The following is a 26,519-nucleotide window of genomic DNA, read 5'->3' as shown; positions in this document are numbered from 1 at the left end:
TTATTAATTTCCTCAAATAATTTTCTCTGCTGTGAACCCTTTATTTTAAGTCCTCTCCAGAATTCAGATGATCGAATTACTAGATTTTTTTTTTTTCTAGATAAACAATAATTTTCCAAATCTCTTTCCCACACTCAGTTCCAGAAAGGAGAGTTTTCTGCTGAGATGTAACCCAAACATTTCTGAAGCCCTGCTATGTGTCCCCCAGGTATCTGTGGATACCATGGCCAGAGCTTTACCCTCAGGGAAAACAGGAATGACTTGCTCAGGACCATGTAGCTTATTGACTAGTAGCAAGTTTATTTAAGCCAGGAAGGATGACAGGACCCATCTTGGGTGAAAAGCAACACTCTTAATGGTATTTTTCTTATGCCTTGATAGCCAAAGAGTAGGAAGTTTAAGAGAGTCTTCTGCTGTTTAAGTGCCCCCTTGAATGCAGATGTGGCCTTCACTGATCACCATTTAAAGATGATGGAATGTGTTTGTTCAGTAACATCAGCCAGACTCTCTCTACTGTCACTCTGGGCAATATAAAGCCCTGGTGCACCCACATTTCGAGCAGTGTGCAGTTCTGTAGAGCTGGAAGTCACAGAGAATGGCAAATACTGATGTGTGGGATGGAGCAGATGCCTCCCATAACTGAGGGTTTGAGTCTTTAGTCTGGAGAAAAGGCTCAGAAGGTCCAGGACCTGAGGGAATGGCATGAAGCTGTGTCAGGGCAGGTTTAGGTTGGATCTCAGGGAAAGGTTCTTCCCCCAGAGGGTGCTGGGGCACTGCCCAGGCTCCCCAGGGCGGTGGTCACAGCCCCAAAGGCTGCCAGAGCTCCAGGAGCGTTTGGACAACGCTCTGAGGGACAGGGTGGAAACGCTGGGGTGTCTGTGCAGGGCCAGGAGTTGGACTGATAATCCTTGTGGGTCCCTTCCAGCTCAGGATATTCCATGAGTCAGTGTTCAGGTCGGCAGCGTCCCAGAGCAGCCGCTGCACGGGGATGGCCGCCCCGGGAGCCCGGCCGGGCTGCGGTACCGGGAACCGTTCAGCTCACGGCCCGCTCGCCTGGGCCCTGCGGCCACGGAGGGGGGGGAGCAGAGACACGGAGACCCGAGGGCAGCGATCGGGCCCACGGGGGCCCCGTAACGGTCCGACACACGGGGACGGCGACTGGACTGCCCGAGAGAGGCCGCGGGGACCGGGAGGGGACCGGGACTGGACCGGGAGGAGACCGGATGCAGCCGGGCCAGACCCGCCCCGCACCCCCCGCGCACGCGCGGTGCCGCCCCGGAGCCGCACGTCCATCGGCGCGTGCGCGGCGCGCGGGGCCCGCGGTGCGCGGCGCCGTCCGGCCGCGCGGTGCATTGTGGGCGCGGCCGAGGCAGTAAAATGGCGGACCTGGCGAACGAAGGTAGGCGGGAGCTGCGGCCGCCGCTCCCCGGCCCGCGCCGACCTCTCCGGCCCCGCGCTCAGCCCTGGCCCCCCCCGGCCCTGCCGTCCGCGCTTAGCGGCGCGCCCGGGCACGGGCCCGCCCTCGGGAGGGCTCTCCCCCCGCGGCCGCCTCGACCCCCGCGGGACGAGCGGCCGGACAAAGGGAGCGCCCGGCTGGGCCGCCGCGCTGTCCGCGGGGCGGGGGCCGGGCCGGGGCTGCGCCCGCAGGTGCCTCCCGCTGGGCGGTGGCCCCCCCGGGGGGGCGGGACGGTGCTCCCGGGGCGCGGACGGCGGGGCCGGTGCCGGGCACGGGCCCCGGGGGGGGGGCTCGGAGCCGCTTTGGGCCCCGCCTTGTCCAGGTGCTTTTAGGAGTCATTGTCCACAACTTTCGCACCGCTGTAAATCTTTCCTTCGCTCACACCCGTGTTAATCCTTTCTCTAGCTGAGAGAATAATAGAAACGGTTATATAAAACGAGGTGAGGTATGCTAATAGATATATTGGTTTTTTGAGCTGAAAACCTCAAAAATCTGCTAGTAAAGTGGTTTGACTTTTTTTTTGAAGAGGATTAGGAGAACCTGTGCTGCACTACTGCGGGATTTGGGTATTCTGCCCCAAGGTGTGTACAGTGATGTTTTAACTGTCAGTGGGCATCTGTAGTTTGCCTTTGGGAATGACAAATGTCCCTCAGTGTTTCTGCAAAAGCCAGTTTGCCCTGGCTGTCTCTGTTTCTCGTTCTTCTCAGGTAATGGAAGAGGGGAAGATATACCTCAAGGGAGGTGAATGAAGAGGTGCAAGGCCCCTTTTTCAAGACTGTTTCTTACATTTGAACTGTGCATCAGTGGCAGTTATGCCTCTGATATTAATATTAAACAACAGGGAGGAAATATCTGTGGTAGGTGCAGCCTTTGAAGTTGAGGCCTAGAAGCAGCTGACAATACAACTGCATTTAAGTTATTTGACAAATCCTGTGGTGCAGCATGTGTTGGGCTGTTGGCTTCCAGACTCAAGATGAGCTGTCAGTGCCCAAGGAGGGATGATAAGTGGTCTCAAGAATGGTAGTAGTCAAATATGTGATGACTATTTGTGAGAAACTTAATGACAGTATTTACACAGTGTCATTATAATGACCTTATAATAAATTTTGATGGGTTATTATGTTCTTTTAGAGCTAGAAGTTTGGGAATAGTTATCTTATGTCGTAGAAGCCCTTCACTTTACCTCCCCATTCTGCTGGGGAACATTAGGTTCACCAGTGAATTCCAAGTTAGTTACCAGTACTTATTGCATCTTTTGATGCCAACTTATGTATTTCTACCCCTACCTCTGTTTCTGCAGGGTCTTGTCTGGGATGGTGGGGGGGAGTGTGATCCCATCCTTACTTTTTCATCTGATCTTTTTCTCTTCAGACCCTTTTCTGCCTCCAGTGACTTCCCTCACCTTCTAATCCTTCCAGTTTATATTTGCATCTCCTTCCCCACTTGTCATCTTCATCCTTTTTGTTCTGTTTCTTCTTGCAATAAGAATGTGATACAAAAGATTGTAACATTTAAGCGAGATGAGCTGGCTTTGGAACTGTTGTCTCCTGCTCTTCTAGTTTTCTTTCCTCCAGTTCCGTTTTTGAGGCATATGTTCCTCATGTAACAGTGGAAATACATGCATTTTCTGGAATTGGCATCTTTCTGCTGAGACTTGGTGAATTCTGTTGTCTTTCTACTTGCCTTGTTTACAGTCTGTCATGGTCAGGGTCTTCTCAGGTGGCTGTTTTCTCGTCATTCTTAAACACTTCAATTTGTTTTATTTTTCCATTGTTGTAGGTGAATGTAGGTATTTTCATTTGAATACATGAAGTAAATATTTTGCTGCTGATAGCAAAACATTTTGCTAAAATATTCTTTGACTTTCCGCTTCATATTGGTCTTCTCATGTCTGAAGTATTTGATAGCTAAATGTTCATATTCACAAACCAAGTGTGGTTACAGCAGAGCTCTTAATGTTCCTTAATCCTGATTGATCTGTACAACAGAGCTGTCTCAATCATGCTTCACTGTGAGGTGTGAAGCTAATTGTTCTTTGACACACAGTAGACATGAGTACCTAGAATGAGGTTTCAGCCATTCTTTCAGGCTGTGTAGTGTGTTTGAACAATAGCTTTTCTTGTCTGTTCTCTTGTCTTACCCATTTGATTACTGCAGCGAACCTTCTTCTGCCCTTGAAAAGTTCTGGGTTTTGTGCTGTCTGCCTCCTCTCCTTTTACTAATGCAAAGCTTTTTTTAACCTGTTTCTTTTACCATGACACCCCTTTGTTTCAATTTGTTAATTCGTTTTTCTGTTTTTAACAGTGTATGAGTTATCTTTACCTTCTAAGTTGATGCCTCTCTTAGACTATTGAATGTCTTAAATCACTGCTGAGCTGTCAGTACTGCCTCCCAGTAATCATTCTACTAATGTCCTTTACGACTTCAAACTGTTTTAATGGATGGTCTTTTCTGTGATAACTTTCTTCAAAGCTACAAGCAGTTCCTCTAATATGCTCATAATAGCTTTATTTTTTTCATTCTAATTGTTCTTTGAATTTTTTCCATTCACTTGTCTTTCCTTTTTCTCTAGTGAGCTGGTGAAACTGTTCCCTTACCTCTTTGTAGTGGAGTGATGGCCAACTGTGTCTTGACAGAAGAAGGTTGTTGGATTAAGGGGGTCCTCTACTGCAGAGAAGGGGGGTGAAGGATCCTAGTGCCACTTTCCAAAGAAGTTTGTACTGTGAAGTTTCATAGGAACAGATCCTGGTCTTGGTCTTGCCCCTCATGATGAGAGGAGATCAGCTGATAAGTGTGGAGCTGATGAAGAGGAGGAGAGAGTAACTTCTCCCCAGCTGTGAGAAGTTTGATCGACTTCGTTGCAAAGATTTAGTGACATTGTGATAAAGGTTTTGGGGACTGTCATTGTGAGGGTAATTATTGAAAACCAGGATTTTGGAATGGTAGGCACAATTATTACTTTTACTGCTGTATGAAGTGGTTACTGAATGCTCTTAGAAACTTTCTCTGAAGTCTTTGTTCTTTGGTGTTCTAGCTGGATCACGTCTTAAAACTGACACTTCACACAGGTGGCAGTGGAGTATCACAGAGAACCAGAGCTTCATGTCAGCCCTATAAATTTATGTGAACCTGAATGCTTTTCTCATCAACTTGCTGCTAATACACAAGTAGTAATTTGCTTGTCTATAATTTGCTGCTGAAGCTGCACTGTAGCCAACAGGATCTCCTTGTATGGGGAATGAATTGCTTTATCTTTTCAATAGCTGAAAGGTGATACATCTTTTTCTCAGGGCTAAAGTTTGATGGATGTTTTCACATTTCCCTTTCAGGAGGTGCCTGCAACTTTGCTTCACTTTATGAGATCATTAAACTTACAGTTTATGATCATAACAGGTTTACTGTATGTAACTGCCTTAAATCAAATTAGAGGCTGGAGACCAGTGCTGTGGAAAGGGGCCTGGGGGTCCTGGTTGGTGGCCAGTTGGCCATGAGTCAGCAGTGCCCTGGTAGCCAGGAGGGCCAACCGTGTCCTGGGGGCATCAGGCCCAGCACTGCTGGCTGGGTGAGGGAGGGGATTGTCCCACTCTGCTCTGCACTGGTGTGGCAGGGTACATTTTGAGTCCTGGGGTCAGTTTTGGGTATCTCAATATAAAAAAGACATTAAGTTATTAGAGAGCATCCAGAGGAGAGCTACAAGGGTGGAGGGTCTGGAGGGGAAGCCCTGTCAGGAGTTGCTGAGGTCACTTGGTTTGTTCAGCCTGGAGAAGATGAGATTGAGGGGAGATCTCATTGTGTCCTTCAGCATCTGACCCCCTGAGGGGCAGCAGAGGGCCAGTTCATTGTCATGACCAGTGACAGGACTTGAGGAAGTGGCTGGAGCTGAGTTGGAGGAGGTTTAGGTTGGATATCAGGAGAAGGTTTTCACCCTGAGGGTGGTTGGGCACTGCACAGGCTCCCCAGAGCAGTGGTCACAGCACCAGGGCTGTCAGAGTTCAGGAAGCATTTGGACAGTTCTCTGTCACATGGTGGGGGTGTTGGGGTGTCCTGCACAGCACCAGGAGTTGGACTGGATGATCCTGATGGGTTCCCTTCAACTCAGCATATTCTATGACTGTGTGAAGTGTACAGAAGGTGTGTGAACTGAAGCAGTTCCTTGCAGAGTAATCAGTGTCATTCCTTTGCCACACTTGTGTGATGCTTTTGGAGAAAGGAAGGTGTGTTGTTGCTTTGAGGGAAAAGGCAGCACTCACTACTCTCTCTAGAAACAAGACCTTTTTTTCCCCATAGTGACTTCAGATTAGTGGGTGGAAAGTTAGGCTGACAGACATGTCCTAATAATTCACACCCAAACACCATGAAGAGCTATTTCATTTACAATATAGAGCTATCTAAATGCTTTAATAACTTTTGTTAATGCTTTTTGGGAGTTCTTTATAAATATTTTACCTACATTGCAAAGTGTTTGGGCTCCCTCCTTCTTTCTGTCACGTGAAAATAAGCTACTTTTTTCCATTTTGGACTTGTGACATTTGCTTTATGTGAAGTTCCTGATCTAAAATTGCAAAATTACCTAATTTTGCAGAGGGTAACTTATTTCTATTAATGCCACAGGGGCTTGGAAAATGAAATAACACATGCTCTGCAAACACTTAAGATTTGTGCTTTAAATGTGAGGTAGGAAAATTTTATTTAATTTTAACTATTAGAGGTATTCTACCTTCCCAGCCAGCTGTGGAAATAACCTGCTAACTCATGCCATGGGAGACAAAAAAAAAAAAGAGTTTGAACGTGAAGGAGAACACCTGATGTTTTATTTCATAAACAGCAACTTACCAAAGTTTTAAAAATGAGGCAGAAGTTTCTCTTTTCCCAGTGTCCTTTATATTCACCACGACATCACTTGTGTAGTGTGGCCATAAATGATCATGTTGCTTGTTCTTTCTGACATGAAGTGTGGCTGGACTTTGCTTGTGGGGGTCTTTTTGCAGATCAGCTCTTGGAGTGGCATCTTGGTCTTTGCTTTCAGTCTGTTTGTGGCTATTGAAAGAGAATCTTGTGTTGTTATCAACACCTTTAGAGTTTTATAGTCCTGCAAATTGCCTCTATGTTTCATTTATCGTGATTATTCTGCTCTTCATGATGCAAATAGAATAATTCAGGTGAAAAAGACCCCAAGAACACTTTAGTGGCCTGCACTGTTCCAATAAGCATAATTAAACCTAACTTTGAACTTTATATTTTTCTTGTCTCTCAGATAAACCTGATCAGGCTTAACAGGTGAGAAATTACCACTCTGAGTATATTCACTCAGTTAACACCCTAATTGCTTTTCTCCTTTTTAGCACTCATTCATTGTTCACAGGGGTGGTACACTTTTTCTCTCATTATAATGAGTTAAAGTTGAGCAGCAACTTTCAATTTATGTGCTTCTGTTGTTGAAGAGTGCTTCTGAGATCCAGGCAAGGGTTTACTTGCCAGGAAGTTCCTCAGTGCTTTGTTTTGGTTTTTTTCTGCCTCTCATGTAGTTTTCCATGTAATCAGGCACTATTGCATTTCTCACTGTAATATGGAGTAAATTTAAAAAGAAGGTGTTTGAAACACTGTAGTTCTTAGCTCTAGAAATAAATTCTCCTCTCAGTAACCTGACTACAGCAGATCTGGTGAGGTGTTGAAAGTTGTTTTCGTGACGTGGGGCCTGGGTTCCTTCTAAAATTTGAAGATTAATGTGAGTCACCAAGATGTTTGGAGATCTGGTGGTTTGAGGAAAGGCTGAAGGAACTGGGTTTGTTCAGCCTAGAGAAAAGAAGGCTTCAGAGAGGCACATTTGGAGCTTATCAGGGTCTGTGAGAAGGTTATTAGAGAGACAGAGCCAGGCTCACTGGAGTGCTGTATGTTGGAAGGACAAGAGACAAAAGGTGAGAGGTGGAATGAGATGTTTAGGCTGGAAATAGGGGAAAGGTTGAGTTTTTGTGGTGGGGGTGGGTTTTTTCCCTGCCATAAGGGCAGTCAAGCAGTAGAAGAGATTACCCTGGGAGGCTGCTTAGCCTCCATCCTTGGATTTTAAGACCAGGCTGGATAACCTGATTAACCTGGCCTGACTTCATGTCAGAACTGACAAGCAGGAGGCTGGACTAGAGACCTCCAATCTGAATTATCCTGTGCCTTTATGGTGGCATAAAGAGAGACAGTGATCTCTGGTGAGGAAGATGACTGCTTTCTTGGCCTTTGTCACTGCTTTGCCATGGGATTTACTCTGTGAGCCTGAGAATTCTGCAGAGAAACACACTCCTGCAGGTGTTTCTTCCTGTTTTCATAGAACCTTAGAATGTTTTGGGTTGGAAGAGACCTTTGAAGAGTTCCAACACCCCCACAGTGTGCAGGGATACCTTCCACTAGATCAGGGTGCTCCAAGTCCTATCCAGTCTGGCCTTGACTGTTGCCAGGGATGGAGCGTCCACAGCTCCATGAAGCAAACTGTGCCAGTGCCACACCACCCTCACAGTCAAGAATTTCTTCCTAATATCTAATCTAGATTTGCCCTCTGTCAGTTTGAAGCTGTTCCCCCTTGTCCCCAGTCCCTCTCCAGCTCTCTTGGAGTCCCTTTAGGCACTGGAAGGGGCTCTCAGCTCTCCCTGGAGCCTTCTCTTCTCCAGGTGAACCCCCCCAGCTCTCCCAGCCTGGCTCCAGAGCAGAGGGGCTCCAGCCCTTGGAGCATCTCCATGGCCTCCTCTGGACTTGCTCCAGCAGCTCCACATCCTCCTGATGTTGGGCCCCAGAGCTGGATGCAGGATTCCAGGTGGGGTCTCACCTGAGTGGGTCAGGGGGTCAGAATCCCCCCCTCACCTGCTGCCCCACCCTGTGGGGATGAGCCCAGGACACAGGGGCTTTCTGGGCTGGGAGTGCCCGTGGCCAGGTGATACTGAGCTTCTCATCCACCAGTATGCCCAAGTCCTTCTCAGGGCTGCTCTCAATCCATTCCCTCCTCAGCCTGGGTTTGTGCTTGGGATTGCCCTGACCCAGGTGCAGGAGTTGCACTTGGCCTTGTAGAATTTTGCAAGGTTTGCACGGGCCCACCTGTCCAGCTTGTCCTGGTCCCTCTGGGTGCCCCATCCCTTCCCTCCAGTGCATCAACTGCACTGCACAGCTTGGTGTCACTGGCAAACTTCTTGTGGCTTCCCTCGATCCCACTGGCCATGTCACTGACAAAGATGTTAAACAGTGCTGCTCCCAAACTTGGTCTCCACTTGGACACTGAGCTGTTGACCCCCACTCTGAGAGTGCCAGCCAGCCAGTTCCTTAGCCAGGGAGTGTTCCCTCTGTCAAATTCAATTTAGAGTGTCAAACTCCAATTTAGAGACAAGGATCTCCTGTCAAATGTTGTGCACAAGTCCAGGTAGATGATGTCAGTCACTCTTCCCTCATCCACCAACACTATCACCCAGTCACAGAAGGCCACCAAATTTGTCAGGCGTGGTTTGCTGTAAGTGAAGCCATGCTGGCTGTCACCAATCACCTCCTTATTTTCCATGTGCCTCAGCACAGTTTCCAGGAGGATCTGCTCCATGATCTTGCCAGGCACAGAGGTGAGGCTGACTGGCCTATAGTTCCCCGGGTCTTCCTTTTTTCCCCTTTTCAAAAAGGGAGGTTATGTCTCCCCTTTTATATGGAATTTTACCAGATGGTCATGACATCTCAGTGAATGAGGATTGGCTTAGCCCCTTCTTCTGCCAGTTCCCTCAGGACCCATGGATGCATGTCATCAGGTTCCATGGTCTTGTGCACCTTCAGGTTCCTTAGATGGTCTCAAACCTGTTCTCCTATAGCAGGTGGTCCTTCATTCTGCCAGTCCCTGCCTTTGCCTTCTGTAACTCAGGCAGTGCATCTGGAGCACTCATTGGTGAAGACTGAGTCAAAAATGTCAACCTCAGCCTTCTCCATATCCCCAGTAACCAGGTCTCCTATTTCCTGCCAGAGAGAGCCCTCATTTTCCTTAGCCTTCCTCTTATCACCAGTGTACCTACAGAAGCTTTTCTTGTTGCCCTTGATCCCTTAGATTTTTTTTTCATGGGTCACTCCATGATGCAGGGAAGGTCTAACATCTCACAGCTGCTGGAGGTGCCCCTGCTGCTGTGGTTGTGTTGCTATGAATGGGTGTTTGTCCAGCTGTGGGAAATAGGGTTGATATGGGGGAGTTTGTTACAGCTACTAATGCTCACATATCTAAGTTAAAAATCTCACCTTAAATAGTGTATATGAGTTGATGATATCTCTGCCTGAGCCACTGAGGTGGTATTTTCTGTTTCTGCATTTTTGGTTTCAAAGGCCTGTGAAGGAAGCTGAGAAGGTTTAATAGTTCACATGTTTTTCTGACAGCACATAGGGCATTTATTGATAGCTAATGACTTGACAGTAAAATATGTTAAAGACAGCCCATGAAAACCAGCTCTTGAGGTTTTTGTAGTTATTCAAGCAGGGTGAAATATCTGTAACTTGGGAATAAACAGCAGGAAGGAGTTCTGTGGATTCATTTGGTTTTCAGGCTGATTTGACAGCCTACCACCATTCAGGTTTGTATGAGTTCCAGATCTTCAGATTGGAGATGTACCACCCCTGACATTAATTACTGAAGGTTTGCTTTCCTTCTTACATGCTTGGACTTTCTCAGAGCACCTTTACTGAGACTGACTTGGTTAGAAAATTGACATTTTTTTCTCCAGATCCTTGTTTTGCTGTCTTTCTGTCTGCTTGTCTGGAGAAGACCGAAATCTGTTCCTCAGTTTTTAAGAACTGTGTGTTCTTACTGTTCATCTCTTGGGTGAAGGAGAAGATCTCATGCTCTCTTACAGGTATTATACCTGAAGTTTGAAGGTTGGGGGTTTTTCCTTCCTTTGTCATGCTTGATTTTCAAGTTGATGAGAGTTTTGTGGACCTGGCAGATCTGTTTTTACTGTAGCTCATCCTTCAGACAACTTGAGGGAATGGAAGCACACTGAAAGAAAATGTGACTGTCTGCCCCTGAGGTTGGCTAGCACAAACAATTCTCTTTGTGTTCTGGAGTGGCACTTCAGGGAAAAAACTGAAGAACTATGGAACATCTGCATTTCTGATCTACAAAAATAAAACCTCTCTTCAGCCGACAGGGGAACACAGCACACGTGGGTCCTTTTGTAGGAAAAACATCGAGTCCTAGAGAGCTCTACATAAATGCATTTAAAAAAAATGTAACTGGGAATCAAGAACCAAAAGCTGAAGCAGGACATTTGAATGGGAAATTTGGCACTAGTGTTTTTTACTGAGTGAAGTAATGGATAATTCAGGGCAGTAATACTTGGCTTTTAATGCCTTCAATGAAAATGTTTCCCCAAAACTTAAATAAGGCTCAGAAAAGTATGCTGTGTTTAATGAAGGTGGTCAGATTAGACAGTCTTGCCTTGAGCTGGAATTAGGGAAATGTTTCCAGTGTTGTGATCTTCTTGTAGACTTCAGTGACATAGGGAACAAGTTGAAATAAGTGCCTGAGTAAGCTCTGGTTTTGTTGCTGGCTGTGAGTGCCTGCTGTCTCAGAGTCATTCCCAATGGATGCCATCCTGTTGGTTGGGCTCACAGTCAGCAGGAGTGATAGTGAGATTCCTGGAGCTGGAGGACTCTGTTCCTTCAGTGGACAGAGACTCACAAACGTTGCACAAACGTTCCCTTTTCCAGCTTGACTAACATACCTGGCCATAGTTTGCTTTACTAGATGTTTTTTCCAGCCTCTTTTGTTGTAACTGGACACAATCTCAAACATTTGGTGTTTTTCACTCTGTTTTATTCTTTGGTTTTGCATCTAATTATTTTTTCTGTGAGCTTTCTGCTCTTCCTGACATCCTTCTTCTTTTTTCCTGAGCGCTCAGTTTTCAATCACCAGACTCCCATCTCCTATTTTTTTGTGTTCTTTGCATCAACTTGCAGTCTTTTGCCAGCTGTCCCATGTTTCCTCTGCTCCTTGCATTGTTGTTGGATCTGGTTTTCTTATTGTTTGCTTTCTTCTCTCTCAGTACTTCAATCCATTATTAAACATTAGACAAATAAGTAGATTTTTTTGTTCAGTTCTCCTTGGTATGAATGGAATTTGGTGCAGGAGCCTCTTGTAAGGTGTGCATGACACAATCAGGTGCCACATTCTGGCAGATCTCTGGTTTGGCAGAGGGCAAAGCTGCAGCTACAGCACTAATGAGGACTAAACATTAGCACAGGGTATAAAGAAATGAGTGAAACTGTGAAGTCAAGGGTTAAAAGCTCAGCCCTTGCCTGGGTGGAGCCTCCCACAAGCAGGTTATCCTGAGGTCAGTGGGATCAGAAGTGATTCCTGGTTTGTTTGGACACAGCCTGGTTTTTGGGACAGGTATTGAAGTTAAGGGTCTGTTGATGACCTTTGTTTGTTGGTAGATTGTTTATCGGTTTTGAAATGGATTGTCTGTGTTGCTTTTATTAATAAGCATTTTTAAGATTCAGCAGTACTTGATGGAGAGAAGAACTTAAAGGGAAAAAAGAGCAAAATTATGTAGTAAGGAGCCTAATTTCTTGATCAGTTCTACCTTTTGTAGAACAAGTTATACCAGTCTTGCAAGATCAGTCTTGCAGTGTTTTTGCTGGATATCCCTCTGACTTAGATCCACAGAAGAGTAGAAAGATGCTCTTCCACCCTCACAAATAAATGCACAGTTCTTGTAATAATTTTCATAATTCTAGGTGTATATCAGCTAAAATTTCACTTTTTCAGCCAAACTGATCTAGCAATTATCAGTTCCCAAATGGACAATCTCATCCCCTTTTCCTTATATGCTGATCCAAGTGTTTTACTGATGCTGCAGCTGATTTATGGAGGATTTTACGATGCTGTTCTATTTTTAGGTGCAAGGTAATTCTTCTTGATGGCTTTATGTTCCTTTTTTATGGTAGCCTTTCAAGTTCTGAGAGCTCTAATAATTTTAATTTTCTTCAGTGTCTAGATTCGTTTCTAAGACTGAACAATTGCAAAAGTAGAACTTCTGCAAAGAATTCAGCCAAAGTCCATCTCTCCCTAAATTCCATTGTTTCACTGCAGTTTTGTGCTCATCTTTAGCCCTAAAAACAGGAGGGTTGCTGACTGCATAGTGTGTGTGCACATACAGCTCATGCACAAGTTTGTTAAACTGCTGGGAAAGCTCCCCTCTGCTTTATCCCACACACTCCCCCTGTGTGTGTATCCTTTTGTTCTTAGGGACATTGAGGTAGTTGTGAGATCATGAAGGACAATGGAACCATAACACTCATTCCAGAAATTAATTCTGTTCTTGCAAACTAAATGCCAATGTGCTTGTTTAGAAAATAGTGTCCTGCTAATACTTGATTCAGAGCTTTAAGTAGAAAGCAGATGTGCCCTTAAATTATGCAGGAAAGACTGGTCCCTCTGTAATAATATGCATGGAATATCTGGTTTTAGACCTGCAAATGTTGATTTAAGACCTCTCTAAACTCTTCAGTGATAATGAAATACAAGTGTAATCAAGTGTCAGTTAGGTGACCTTTAAGGAAGGGATATGTGGAGTGTACAGCAAACTCCCTTTTCATTCATGTGTGATGGTGGGGAAGGAAAAATGTGTTCAGCTGGTGAACTACTGCAGCAAAGGGTCTTTTCCTCCTGAGGTACTGAAGTACTAGTTGGAAAGACATCTGGAGGGGAAAGACAAATAGTTTTCAGATATTGATTGTGTTGTTCTCCTTAAAACACTCCTTTTTCCTTATATGTTACCAGGAACTGGTGGAAACAATATGTATAACTGAGATTTAACTGGTTTAAGGTTTCATTGTTGGTAAAGGCATCACAGAACTTAACATTTTCATATTAGTTACTAGTGAATGTGGTTGGAAAAAACCCCAATGATTTCTCTTTTTACAGAAAAACCTGCCATTGCTCCACCTGTCTTTGTATTTCAGAAGGATAAAGCACAGAAGGTAAGGAGATGCTGATATGGTTTTTTATTTGTTTTGTTCTTAGCCTTGACTCCTCCCATGGTGATCAGCCCTTTGTCTGTATTGTTGTGAAGTTGAAGATGGATAATAGAGCATTAACATTATGAAGGGGCATGGGGCAAGGAGGTACTGAAAGGCTAAAAGTGGGAAGATCTGTGATGGTAGCACAATACAGGTAGCTCCTCAGACAGAAAGTGGACCAGTCTGGGAGAAAAAGTATCTGTGAAGTGTCTTGAATGTGTGGCAAAGGAACACTGACAGTTGAGTTGCATGAGAAATCTATAAAGTTTTTTAATCTGATAATCGTGTTAAGACAAAGCAAAGAAAACTGGTTTAGATTATCATTTTTCACCTCAGCACATTTAAATGTCTCTCATATCTTTGGTTAGCAAGCTGTGAAGTGTTAGTTACCTTGGGAAATGGCAACCCTGTTCCCTCATCTCGATATACTAATGTATTTAATTCTTCCTGGTTAGGAGTAAAAACTATTAAGATTTGGGGGGGAGGAAAAATCAAGGTTACCGTTGTTTCACTTGGAGATGGTGGGAACCCAGAGAAGTGTAATTGTGTACACACAATGCACTTTCTGTTGGATCACTGGATTGTTATGTTATCTGTGCAGTCAGAAAATGTTTGAATTGAAATGTTCAACCATTTTTCAGTTGATAACTTTGGTTTGGAACAAGCACCAGGCTTCAGCTTTCTCACAGGTTCAGTAGGCATATTCATCATCAGAGCTTGAAATCTTTTCTCAGCTTGGGAAGGATTTAAATCTGCTCTCCTAATATTAGCTAATCAAATTAAATCTACCTGAGAGCAATTACTCTTGAGATGTTCTTTCAGTTAGATTTTTTTACAGCGATTGTTTACACGTGCTTTGGAGTGAAGGGAGTGCTGGTGTTTGCACTTTGGATCACACTGACTTTTAAGAAACAGCTCCAATTACCCACTGTTGCTTAGACTGTTGCTGAAGTCCCTTCTGAGGTGCATCATGGTGAGTGTTGTCCCCAGGTGTCCTTTAACCTGGCAGTGCCTCCATGGTCAGTCTGGAAACAGTGATCACAGCAGTGTGCAACCCAGGTCCTGTGTCCTTTTTTGTTGGCCTGCTCCTTACATGCCAAGATGACAGTTCTTGTGCTCTCAAGTTCCTTCACGTTGTACCTTTGGTTCTGCACAGAGTCCAGACCTCCAGTGGCCTGCACAGTCCATGCCTTAGGCTGTGCAAGCTTCTGCATCAAGCTGTGAGACAGATCTGTTGTACCCTGATAGATCTCAAGAAAATATTTATTAAAAAATATATTAGTTAAAGGCTTAATGTATTTTTGGACTGACAGAGAGGATCCAGGGAGAGAGAGATCTCTGTCTTCCCAACTGCTGAGAATTCTGAGCACTGTGGTGGTGCTGAGCCAGTAACTGTGTTCAGGACAACCTGTGCCCAGGCACAGCCAGAGCTGTGGGGTGAAGGGTCTGTGTGTGTCCAGCCCTGGGGCTTCCCAAGCACCTTGAAGGTTACAGGGGTTAGAGAGGAGTTAGAAATTAATTTAAATGCCAAGTGGTGGTGGTGCTGTAAAGGGGGCAAGCCATGGTCACTCTGGACATGGAGTAAGGTCTAGATTGGCTGGGGAATAAGGCTTGTTCCTTGAAGCAGGTCAGGAAGAGTCTGGCATCTGTCAGTTAGTTGCCAATTTTCAAAATAGTAACAGGCATAAATGCTTATGTTAAAGTGTGTATTGTGTGGAGATGTAGGGTTTTCTTAAAGGGGAAGGGAGAGTGATTAATAATTTTAATAGCTTCTATTGTGTGTACTTGACACTGGAAAGAAGGAGTGAGCCAAAAGTAACAACCACTTAATCTATACTGTGTATATCAGAACCTAACATTCAGGCCAGCTTTGATCAGCTTAATCAAGGAAAGGTGCCTCAGGTTACACACTGGTTGAGACCTTTCACTGTATTTTCAGAAAGACATAATAGCTAAATGTTCCCATTAACAGTTAACTCCATTAGTATTTCTGTAAAAGGTGCCTGGTTAAGTGCATTGCCTGCCACAACAGACTATCCTTATTAAAGTTAACAAGGAAATTCTTTGAACAAAGGACTTTTTCCTAGAGCAGTGTTTTGAAGAAAATGCCAAAGTAACTTCAAAATAATTGTCAAACAGCACACTTCTTGAATATATAATTTGTCTATGTAAATGGCAATTTTAATTTAGTCTGTCAAGTCACTTTTTTTTCTGTTAGCAAAAGTGTTCATGGAGGCTTTTCAGTGCTGACACAGCAGTCTGACAGTCCACCAGGGGTGAGGAAAAGCATTGCATTGTGTGTTCAGTTGTATGTGTGTGTTCAGTATGATGGTTGCTAAGATGTTTGCCTGGTGCTCTTCCACGTGAACCAGGACATCCTGAGCAGAGTTATTTTTTTGTAGAGTCTGCAGACTCTCTCAGTGCTACAGCTGGGTGGATATAATTCGGTGTTCTTACTGCCTTTTCTGAAACTAACAGTGTCTGCTATTAAGTTAAACAACGTTATTTTTCTAGAAATCTCTGCTTAAGTTTGTGCTTGTAAGGTATCAGATATTTGGGTCACACCAACCCGGTGGAACACTCCAGGTTTGGGCCAGAGTGGCTGGAAAACTGTGCAACAGAGAAGGACCTGAGGGTGCTGGTCAGCAGTGGCTGAACATGAGCCCAGGTAGCCAAGAAGGCCACTGGCACCTGGCTTGTACCAACAAGTGTGTGTCCAGCAGGACCAGGGCAGTGACTGTGCCCCTGTGCTGGGCACTGCTGAGGCACCACCTCAAAACCTGCTTTCAGTTTTTGGCCTCTCATGACAAGAAAGACTTTGAGGGGCTGGAGCGTGTCCAGGGAAGGGAACGATGCTGGGGAAGGGGCTGGAGCAGCAGGAGTGCAGCCAGGTGAGGGTCAGGCTCTGCTCCCAGAGAACAAGGGGCAGGACCAGAGGAAATGATCTCTAGTTGTGTCGGGGTGGTTTAGCTTGGATATTAGGAAACATTTCTTCACCAAAAGGTTGTACAGCCCTGGCACAGACTGCCCTCCCATTCCTGGAGGGATTTAAAAGCCATGTGGATGTGGCACTTGGGGACATGGTTAGTGGTGGCCTTGGCACTGTTGGGTTGATGCTTGGTTTTGATGATCTTAGAGATGTTTTCCAGCTGGAATGATTCTATAGTTCTATGATCTATTTCTCCTTTTGAAGTTGGAAAATACTCAGCATGTTGTAGGACAAAGTTCATACTAGTCTGGAAACTAATTTTATAACTTGTCTTCCAGCTAAGGTTTTATACACTTTAATAGAACTTTAGAACTTGCAGTTTGTCATGTTGATTTAGAGGGGACAAAAAATGCATGATGTTCATAATGCTGCCTCTAAATTTTTTGTTCAGTGAGGAGGTTTGAGTTGTTCTCTTGCAGTTAAAGACAGGATTAGTCTCTCTGTTGTCATTTTCATTATAGATATGAATTAATGGTGGATGTCAAGTTGGCTGTTTCTACATTTGAGTGAGTCTCCATTTTCGTGATTTTCATATTTCCTTAACACTCTGAGAACTGTTTTTACAATGTGTGAAATAGAGATAGTCTCACAGATATCTGAGTGTTAGCACTGCTGTTCATATTTTTCACAGGCAGAGTTCCTAATGCTGATGCTGGTTGGAAAATTACATCAGTTTAGGAGGACTCAAACTGTTAAGATCTGAAAACAACATAAAGTCTGAACCTTGCTGTGTTAGGCATAGAATATTTCTGTTATTCCATTGTCTATCCCAATAACTTACTCATGAGCTATGCTGTGCTTTGCATAGCACTTTTTGAATTAAATATTTCAGCTGATGGATACAGCTTATTCTGGGATGAATGTTAGACACTTGTTTGACTTGTGTTTCTGCTCTGAAACTAATTTCAGCTTTGCCATAAAACCATTTCATGACAAATTTCTGACCATAGGTAACTTGAAGTTACTTTCTGAAGTTAACTTTTAACAGGCATTTCTGAGGTGAAAGCATTCTGGTTTTTTGGATTTACATGTTTTTAAGCAGGTATAATAGCTCAAACAGATTTAACACAGTAGTGTTGTAAAGAAACACGTTGTCCAAAAATGCTTTTGTAGTAATGTCCTTTGTTCTGCAAGTGTGAGCTGTGGTGATCTTCTGGTCATTACTGATTCTCATCATGTTAGCATCATCATGACCCCCCTAGTCTCAAGTACAACAACAGGTAGATATGCAACTGTGATTTAAAAAATTTTTGTACTTGGAAACAAGCCATTGTCTATGGTGTAGCTTGCACCTTGTCCTCTTCCCTTTGCCAGCCTGGGTTGGGATAATGGTAGAATATAGAAAAGAACACTTTATATGAAAAAGAACAGCTTGATTTATGACTAGTTTTGGTCAGTGTACTGCTTTCTGTAGGTGAATTGATAGTGCTGAGCTTTTAAGGAGGACTCTGAAGGAAGATAAGTTACATGATGCTTGGGCCATGTTCCATTCTGAAGTGGTGCAAAGAGTTTAAGGGGTGCTAAAGGTAAAGGTTCTGGAGTGAATAAGGGTTTATGTTGTTAAGTTGTTCTAGCTCTCAACACGGTCTTAAAAGTTTTAAAAGTAGGTGTGGAGTTGTAGAAGTGATTTAGGTGATGAGAAAGATGGCATTTGCAGGTAGTCTGGAGAGCAAAACCATGAGTTAAAAAAAAAATAAATTAAGATGATGTGCAAAGTAGGGATTAGTTGAAGTCTTGGTTTGATGTGGTATTATTTGGAAGTGCTTGATTTTGGTGGTTTGAGGAAGTCAATGACTAGAAAATGTTCATGCTGTAGGTTTAGGATGGTGGCAGAGAGAGAACTGTGGATGAAGTAACTTGTGTCTGGAGAGGCAAAGCATTCCCTTGGCCAGGCTCCCTCAGCATCCTTTGCACAGCTGCCAAGAGACTTTGTTAGGGACACCTAATTGAACTGGGTTGTAAGTCAATAGTATACTTAAGGAGTTAAAATTGATGCCTGAGAGTTCATAACTGTGAGTACATTGCTGCTCTTGAAATAATGGTCATGAATGTATTTGGAGAGACAGTTGTGCAAGGTGAAACTTGGAGGAATATAGAGGTTGATAATGCCAGAGGCAGTTGAGGATACCAGCCAGAGGTCTTTGGCTCTGAGCAGGTCAAAAGTGTGACAAGATATGCTGGGAGTAGTCTTTTTAGGCCATTGGATAGACCAGGGTGGAGAAAATGAGGAAAGAAGTTGCAAATAGCACAACTTAGAAATGGAAGGAGAAGCTGATCCAAGTGTGCTTATGCCAATCTTTATTGAAAATGCATTTTATTTGCCTATATTTGGAGGTTGTAGCATCATATGAATCTTAGCTTTTAAGTATTCCTTCATGTCTCTCCTTATTTTCTGCAAGGCAGAGAAAGCCAAATCTCTGAATAGACTTGTATCTATTTAGTCTGAGTGGATTATTTTTAGTTTTAATAAAATAGATTTTGTTTGATCTGGCTGAGCAAGGTGAGTTTGTGTTGATGGCTTCCTAACATTATTCATCTCTCTCTGTTGATCTTTGCCTTAGTCTTTAGGAGACAGGATCAGATTTTTGCCAAGTTATCTCTAGAGCTGTACTTTATAAGGAGTGTTTCCTATAGAGAAGAGGAGGCTCCAGGAAGGACACACATCTCAGACAAAACATTACAGTAAAAATGAAAAGAATGAACGTTCACCAGGTACAAAGAACTTCAAACAAGAACTTAGATCAGAATTCATGAAGTTAAGAGATTAGGAAGCCCTTTCAATAACATGTGTGACTGAAGACTAGAATTAATTTTAGGAGTTTGCAGTTTTCCATGAAAACTTTCTTGAGAACAGCTGTATAAACTTCTGCCTGGGGTAGTTGTGTTTTGACAAATCCATGAGTCCTTTGTTGGCTTTGTCTTCCATGACTTAAACCAACTAAACACTCTTAAATAGTATTCACAAAATTCTGAAGCTTGCAATAGTTTTTTATTAATTTATTTTTTCTAATATAATTTTATGTATTGACTTGGCCATGAAATCTCATCTTGGCTTCAGATTTTTCGGTGTAAAAGTGATGATTGGCAATAATTGTTATTTCTGGTTTGTTTCTTTTGTGGTTCTTGAAGCATATATTCCAGTCTTGCTCAGGATAGGAATCAGAGTTATGTTTATTTCACTTTTTAAAATACTTATCACTAATTACTGTTATTAAAATCTGTTGGATGTTTAACCCACTTTTACGTGTTCTAAACTGATATAAATTACTTGCAAAATAATTTGTCATTTCCACTTTTAAGTGTCTAGCACAAGTGTGTGTTGAATGTTCTTGCCTCTTCTTGCATTATTAGCAATTTTCTGATCTGTAGCTAAAACTCAGTGTAAAGTTCTGGTAAGGCTCTTTTTTTTTTCCTTTTTTTTTTTTTTCTCTTTCTTCTGATTTCTCTAGTTGCTTGCTGAATGTGTGTATTGAGCTACTGGGATCCATGGCATCTTCTGACAGGAAGTTTAGCAGGACGAGCTTCTTGTCCCCTTTAGTTTTGGACGGGACTTCTTTTGAGCCTTTAATAGCAAAGTTTAACCAGATCCTTCCAGCTCTTGCTCTGTGGCAGCCACTGCATTGGCATCTTCCATGCCACTTATGATTTCACAGTTATATGCCTGCTCCTTTTTACTCCAAATTCTGTGTATTATGGCTGAAGAATAATAAGGTATTTAGCTATTTTTACGTGGAAACACTTCCACACCCTCTCTCTAGGCATTATTTTGCCTCTTATGGGCACTGAATCTTTTTGATAATCTCCAGCCTCAGTCTGGCTGGCTGCAGTTTCCTAATCATTCCCTGCTGCCTCCAGACCCCTGGTGATGGTTGGCTCATCCTGAGGATCATTCTGGCTACTGACAAGGAGCAGAATTCATTCCCATCCCTGTCAGATCCCTCGGATTCATCCCCCTTACAGCTTTTCAGCACCGTGGCTTTTAGGGTGCCCCAACCCTGCTCAGGTTCTTCCCAGGCTGTTAATGGCAGGGTTGTCTCAATGGCTGTGCCAGCTGGGCAGGGTGTGGGGGTGTCAGTGCTGCAGTGGGCAGGCTCTGTCCCTGGGGAGCTGGGCAGGGTATGGGGGTGTCAGTGCTGCAGTGGGCAGGGTGTGGGGGTGTCAGTGCTGCAGTGGGCAGGCTGTGGACCCCAGGGAGCTGGGCAGGGTATGGAGGTGTCAGTGCTGCAGTGGGCAGGCTGTGGGGTGTGTTAGTGCTGCAGTGGCAGAGTATGGGGGGTGTCAGTGCTGCAGTGGGCAGAGTATGGGGGGTGTCAGTGCTGCAGTGGGCAGGGGGTGGGGGTGTCAGTGCTGCAGTGGGCAGGGGGTGGGGGTGTCAGTGCTGCAGTGGGCAGGCTCTGGACCCCAGGGAGCTGGGCAGGCTGTGGGGTGTGTTAGTGCTGCAGTGGGCAGGCTGTGGGGTGTGTTAGTGCTGCAGTGGGCAGGGTGTGGGGTATGTTAGTGCTGCAGTGGGCAGGGTATGGAGGTGTCAGTGCTGCAGTGGGCAGGCTGTGGGGTGTGTTAGTGCTGCAGTGGGCAGGCTGTGGGGTGTGTTAGTGCTGCAGTGGGCAGGGTGTGGGGTGTGTTAGTGCTGCAGTGGACAGGGTAGGGAGGTGTCAGTGCTCCAGTGGACAGGCTCTGTCCCTGGGTATGGGGGGTGTCAGTGCTGCAGTGGCAGCTCTTGGCCCAGGAGCCGAGTGCACATGGTTCTGCTGTGGCTCCATAGATCCCCAAGCCTAATACTTGCAGAGTCTGGTAACTAGGGACAAAGTGATGGAGGTTTAAATGTTAAAACCATTGTGCATGTGTCCAGAAAACTAGAAACCTGCCTGACTCACTCCCTGGCAGAGGCTGGCTCTGCTCGGGCGAGGTGAGCGGCCTTGGGCCTGCAGGTGACCAGAGGAGGCTGGGCAGGATTGAGGAGCTGTGGGGGAGAGAAAGGGCTGTGTTGGATGATTTGGGGTAGCAGAGAGAGAACCAAAGGACCACGTGCATTTTAAGCCATGAGAAATATCAGCTCTTCAGTGCTGCTGCTTTATAATTGCTTTTGTGGTGAGTGAGGTGCAGGTAACTTGTGACTTAATTCTTGTGCTTTTTTTATGGCTGTCTCCTCTTGAAGGGGAAGAAGACAGTTTGAGTGACCTGTGGAGTGCCCTTGGCTTCAGAAGGGATTAGGAGTAATGGGTATTAAGCATCAAGTGGAGAACTGAGGTCTTTACTTATTGTCTTTCTCTGTGACTAACATACCTATGTTGTAAGTGCTGGGGCCAGCTCCAGGTAGCCTTTTCCTGCTGTTCTCCCCAGCAAAAGAGGTAAGGAAGGTTGTTAGAGTGCCTGATTAAATTTTTGGTGACAAATAAAATGTTTCTTTAATTCTTCTCGTTCTGTGGGGTTTTAAGTTAATGTTTGGATCTGTTAGTAACAACTAAATATTAAAACCAGAAAATTTTGACAGTACAAAAGCCCAGCATCCCCAAATTTACCTGACACAGTATTACCCCAGTAAATATATTTTGACTATTTTCAACCTTAATTGTAGTAATTTCTTGCAAGATAAAATTTTATGTATTGCAGGCTTTTAGTAGTTGTTTCTGTTATGAGAACAGGCCAAATCTTACTTGGAGAACTTGGGGCCCTTAAGATGTAAACCCTGCTGTTTATTTTTGTGGCTTCTGTTTACTCTCTTGCATGGACCTGGCATTTTTAATCTCTCTTCATTCTACCAAGTGTTTTCTGTGAACAAGCCAAGGTGTTGTGTTCATCTTTGCCTTACTGCTTGATTCTTTAGATATTTTATCATAGGACATTGGGAAGCTTGGCCCACAGATCTCAGCTGGGAGCACATCCTTGGCTTGCATGTTATCCATGGACTATAATTTAGTCCTTAATCACAATACAGTTGTTTGGGCTCAAAGCCTATAAGTTTTTTACTCTTCAGATGTGTGCAGAATATGGTAATGCTTGATTTTTGTTCTACAAGTGGGGATGTGCAGCATTAAATGATGTGAAGAAATGACAAGTCTGTGGCAAAAGTTCAGCAAATACCAAATTGCATTAGAGTGTACTAGTTATCCTGTCACCTCCCTCCTTGAAGTAGATGTGCAGACTTTTTAATTTATGAAAGAAAGCATTGGTGTTGCTTTTTGGATAATTCACCATCACGTGAATCTGAAAGGATCACCTGTCTTGTGTGAATGTTAAAATAATTCCTGTGGAGAGTTTTGTAACCAACCTCACCTCCCTGAAGAAGCAGTGAAGGACAGTTATTTACAGTAATTGTCTATTTAATTTTTATGTCTGAATCTGGGGGTAAAAGCCATCAGCTGTCTTTAGGTGTTCAAGAGAAGGAGTTAAACTCCAACAGCCCTGTGGCTGGCAAAGTGTTCCTTGCTGGGGACACAGATGATTTTGGCTAACTTTCAGAAAAGTGCATTTGCTCCACGTGATGCTTTTTGCGGGGAGGGGAAGCTGATTCAGTCAGCAGGTTGTTTACACAGTTCTGTGTATTTTAATTGGTGTCTCAGCAGCGAGCAGCTCCTTCTGCTGCATTGTGAGAGCAGTGGAATTTAAAAAGGGGGTAGCAGATGCTCTTAGTAGGACAACTGCTCTCTCATGTCGCAGCCTTGCACTGAAGGGACGTTGTCTTTTCTGCTCACAGTCCCCTGCAGAGCAAAAAGCTTTGTCGGATTCAGGCGAGGACCCCCAGGGAGAGGTTGAGCCCCTCCACCATGGGCTGGGTCGTACAGAACCAGCTGGTGAGCGCGACTCTGAGCACCCTGCTCCCCCTCTGGCCTCAGTCAGTGCTGCCCTGAGTCCCGCTGCTGAAGCCCAGCTTGCTCCTATTCAACAAGAACTGGCAGGGGTAAGTGTCAACCTACCAAGTACTTCTGCTGCTGAGGGGATCAGAGGAAAAAGTCCCTTCCACGCAGTGGAACCCGTGACTGTTCATTGTGGGCAGTGCAGCTCACTGTCTGTCTGGTTCTTTGATCTCGAGTGTTAGTCCTCTCTAAGTCCCTGTTCCAATTAGCAGACATTAGATTTGTTTGGGTCTCACTAGCAGTGTAACTCCAGAAGATGCCTCAAGTATTTTAAAATTTAGGGTGTAAACTGTGTGTTTGCTAAGGATGAGAGCACTTGAAATGAGTGAGAAAGTGCATCTGTATTTGTGGGATTTGCTTTAAGCAGTTAGAGGAGAGCTCTTTGTTCCATCTGAGCCATAATGCTGCAGCTTGACAAAGCAAGCAGTTAATACTGTGTTTCCACTGGATATAAAAGGAGCTTCTCATGACAACCTGTAAGGTACTTAATAGATTAAAAGCACCAAGAGTCATACTAAAGCAGAACTTTGAGTTTAAGTATTTGACGGGGGAGGAAGTCAGTACCTTGCGGTTGGAGAAGCTGTCAGTGCTCATAATTTAAGATTTTTCTGCTGGTGGTGCAGCAAAATATTTTCTGGAAGATTAGATGACTAAATGACTGCTGCTATAGAGTTCTTCAGAGCATTTTTAAGTGTTCCTAATCTCTCTGGTTGGTGGGCCATATTTTCTTGGTTCACTGTGACACCACATCCTAGGCACGTGCTCTTTGCTGGATCTTTGCCTGTTACGGCTGCTCCACCCAATACCTGCACCCTTTTCTGGGCTAGTTGGTTTGTTTTGGTTTTTTTTTAATCCAAAAATGGGCCATTTCCAGTAAACCCAGTGCTGAATGGATTGTCATGGCAAGGTGCAAATAGCTGTAGGTTAAGCACATTTCCACAAATCCTTCCCTTTCAGATTCTTTTGTGAAGATGAAATTTTTCAAGGACTAAAATATAGCTGGTCAACATAGTCACAGACTTTTATCTCAGTCTTCTGTCATTTGAGATTGCAGTGTTACTAGAGCTGTCCAAGAGAACTGCATTAACCAGACTTTCAGGAAAACTGCAGCAAGTGGTTATCTTAGTCTTGTTCTTAGCAGAAAATCTTACTCCAGTTAACCCAGTTCTGAAAGAAATTTGAAAACCAGAACTGCTGTTGGGGATCATATGCAGGAATTCATGGCAGTACAGAACACCTGTCTCAGCATCCTTGAATTTGATTCCATTCAGTTAAATTTATGGAATTGTACAGTGCTCAGTAGGGGCATGTAACTGGCCTTCACATGCACTGGCAAGACTCTTCCAATTATCCCAATCTCTTAGAGTGAAACCATCTCTTATCTTGACATACAGAGAAGGTTGGCACATCTTCAGTGTGCTTGTACTGATTTGCTGGAGCAGAAGTTTTCATGCAGTCTTCCTAGGGCCTTGGGAAGATGGCTGAATTAAGACTGAAGAAGAGACACTACGTATTTCTTGTTTACTTGGTATTGTTTGTACACTCAGACAGATATTTTTGCTAAGACTTGAACACGGTGTGGCCAGAGATACAGTCTCTTGCAGAGCTGATGGTCATATATAAGTGTACTCTTACAGCTTTCCCTGACAATTGGCCTTTTTTTTTTTTACTTTACTCAAATTCTCCCTTCCTGTCCCTGTTTCTGTCCATTTATTGTGAATAAGCAAAACCAGACAAATTTCTTGAAGTTTTTAAGTTCTTCTCTCTTAGTTTGATGTAGCAACTGTGTGAGGAAGTAATGTTTGTAGTCTAGTTAATTATGGTCACTGGCACTTTTAAAAAGCAATTGGTAGCATTTATAAAGGTAATTTCCTTAATTAGAAGTGTGTCAGAATTGTAGGAAGCTCTATTTAGAAATAATTGTAACTTTCCTGTAGCTGGATTTCTAAAAGCAGGGGGGAGGAGAGAGTAAGTGAAAGGTGGCTTCTGCTCTTCAATGAGAAAGTTGTAGGTTGGATTTTGATGTTACTGGTTTAAGTGTCTCTTCAGCATCTGATTTCAAAGCACTGAATGGAGAGGAGTTGAGTCACCGTGGTGGTTCCTTGCAGGATGAGATGATCCTGCCTTTTGTTTCCGTTGTGCAGTGTACTTGTGTGAAGCAGGGGTTGCTGTAACACAGACTGAGTAGGCTGGGAAGAGAGGCCTAAAACCAAGAGGCTGGACTGCTGTTCACTGTCATTAACTGTAATTGGCTGGTTTTCCAGCCTGTCAGGTGTGTCATGCATATATTCCCCTGATTTTTGTCTAGTCTCCCCAGGTTCCTCTGAAGCAGCAATTCTGGCTGCAGTGGTAACTTACTTTATTGTGTGGCTTCACCCAAAAGTGAAGCTTATCCAGTACATGTGTGTACCCACACTCCCACAGGATCTGCCTGTTTGTCCAAAGGTGCACAGCTTTAATCTCCCAAAACTCTTGGACTAGGAAGCATGGAAATAACTGGGAACAGATACTCTGCTGTGCTTTGCCCTCAGAAGGGTCCAGAGTTGGTTTTGGATTTTGATGCCCACTGAACAGGGTGGTGGTACATTAGTTGTGCTTGTGTCAGTTAGTGAAATTACAGTGATGTGATGATCTGAGGCTTGTGTACAGGTTTGGGGTTTTTTTTGTCTGTTATTTGAGCACTGAGAGGACAACACATATTAGTAACAGCTTAAGAAGTTTTTGATGTTCAAGGGGAAACCACTGAATTATTTTTAAGGATTTTTGCATATTGAGATCTGCAGTTCCATTCATGCAAATTTTTTACCAAACATTTTTCTTTTGCTCTCAGGATTTTGGATAAAAGTTGAAACAAGTTGCTGGTATCTGTGACAACACTTTCTGTGCAAAATAGATTTTTTTTTTCTGAGTTCGGATGCTGGTTGCTGAAATATGTATAACATGATTTTCCACTTAAACCTTATCTTTTGCAAAACTAATGTATGTTGGCAATGGCAGTGACTAATAAGACCATCTTCTAGTACTGTGGACTACTTCACTGATTATATAGGAAGAGCCAGGGATGATCCAAATGCAGTGTTAACACTGATAGGTGTGGGTGAATGGAGGGGATTGTGTTCCAGAAGTGTCAGTAACTTCTCTTTCTCTATGCTAAAGGTTTAAAAAGTATCAACTGGGATGCTGGTGAGGTAGCTATACTCTTAAT

The 26,519-nt window shown here is 44.0% G+C and overlaps 1 protein-coding gene across 3 annotated transcripts in view; it reads left to right on the top strand.

Annotated features, from left to right (window-relative positions):
• Window positions 1-1,309: 1,309 nt before the first annotated feature.
• Window positions 1,310-26,519, top strand: part of RANBP3 (RAN binding protein 3) — a 48,511-nt gene continuing 23,301 nt past the window's right edge. The window contains exons 1-4 of one of the 3 annotated variants that reach the window (XM_032711882.1): window positions 1,362-1,399; window positions 13,377-13,432; window positions 19,022-19,172; window positions 23,155-23,358. In XM_032711882.1, coding sequence (XP_032567773.1) covers window positions 19,149-19,172; window positions 23,155-23,358 — 228 coding nt within the window. In that variant the 5' untranslated portion in view covers window positions 1,362-1,399; window positions 13,377-13,432; window positions 19,022-19,148. Of the gene's footprint in view, window positions 1,400-13,376; window positions 13,433-19,021; window positions 19,173-23,154; window positions 23,359-26,519 lie in introns of all 3 variants that reach the window. The other 2 variants (XM_032711881.1, XM_032711883.1) reach the window with 2 other exon arrangements.

The sequence above is a fragment of the Chiroxiphia lanceolata genome, chromosome 27 (genome assembly GCF_009829145.1).
Source record: "Chiroxiphia lanceolata isolate bChiLan1 chromosome 27, bChiLan1.pri, whole genome shotgun sequence".
NCBI classification, from domain to species: Eukaryota; Metazoa; Chordata; class Aves; order Passeriformes; family Pipridae; genus Chiroxiphia; species Chiroxiphia lanceolata.
Note: the sequence above shows the minus strand (reverse complement) of the source record. Positions and strands in the feature narration are given on the sequence as shown.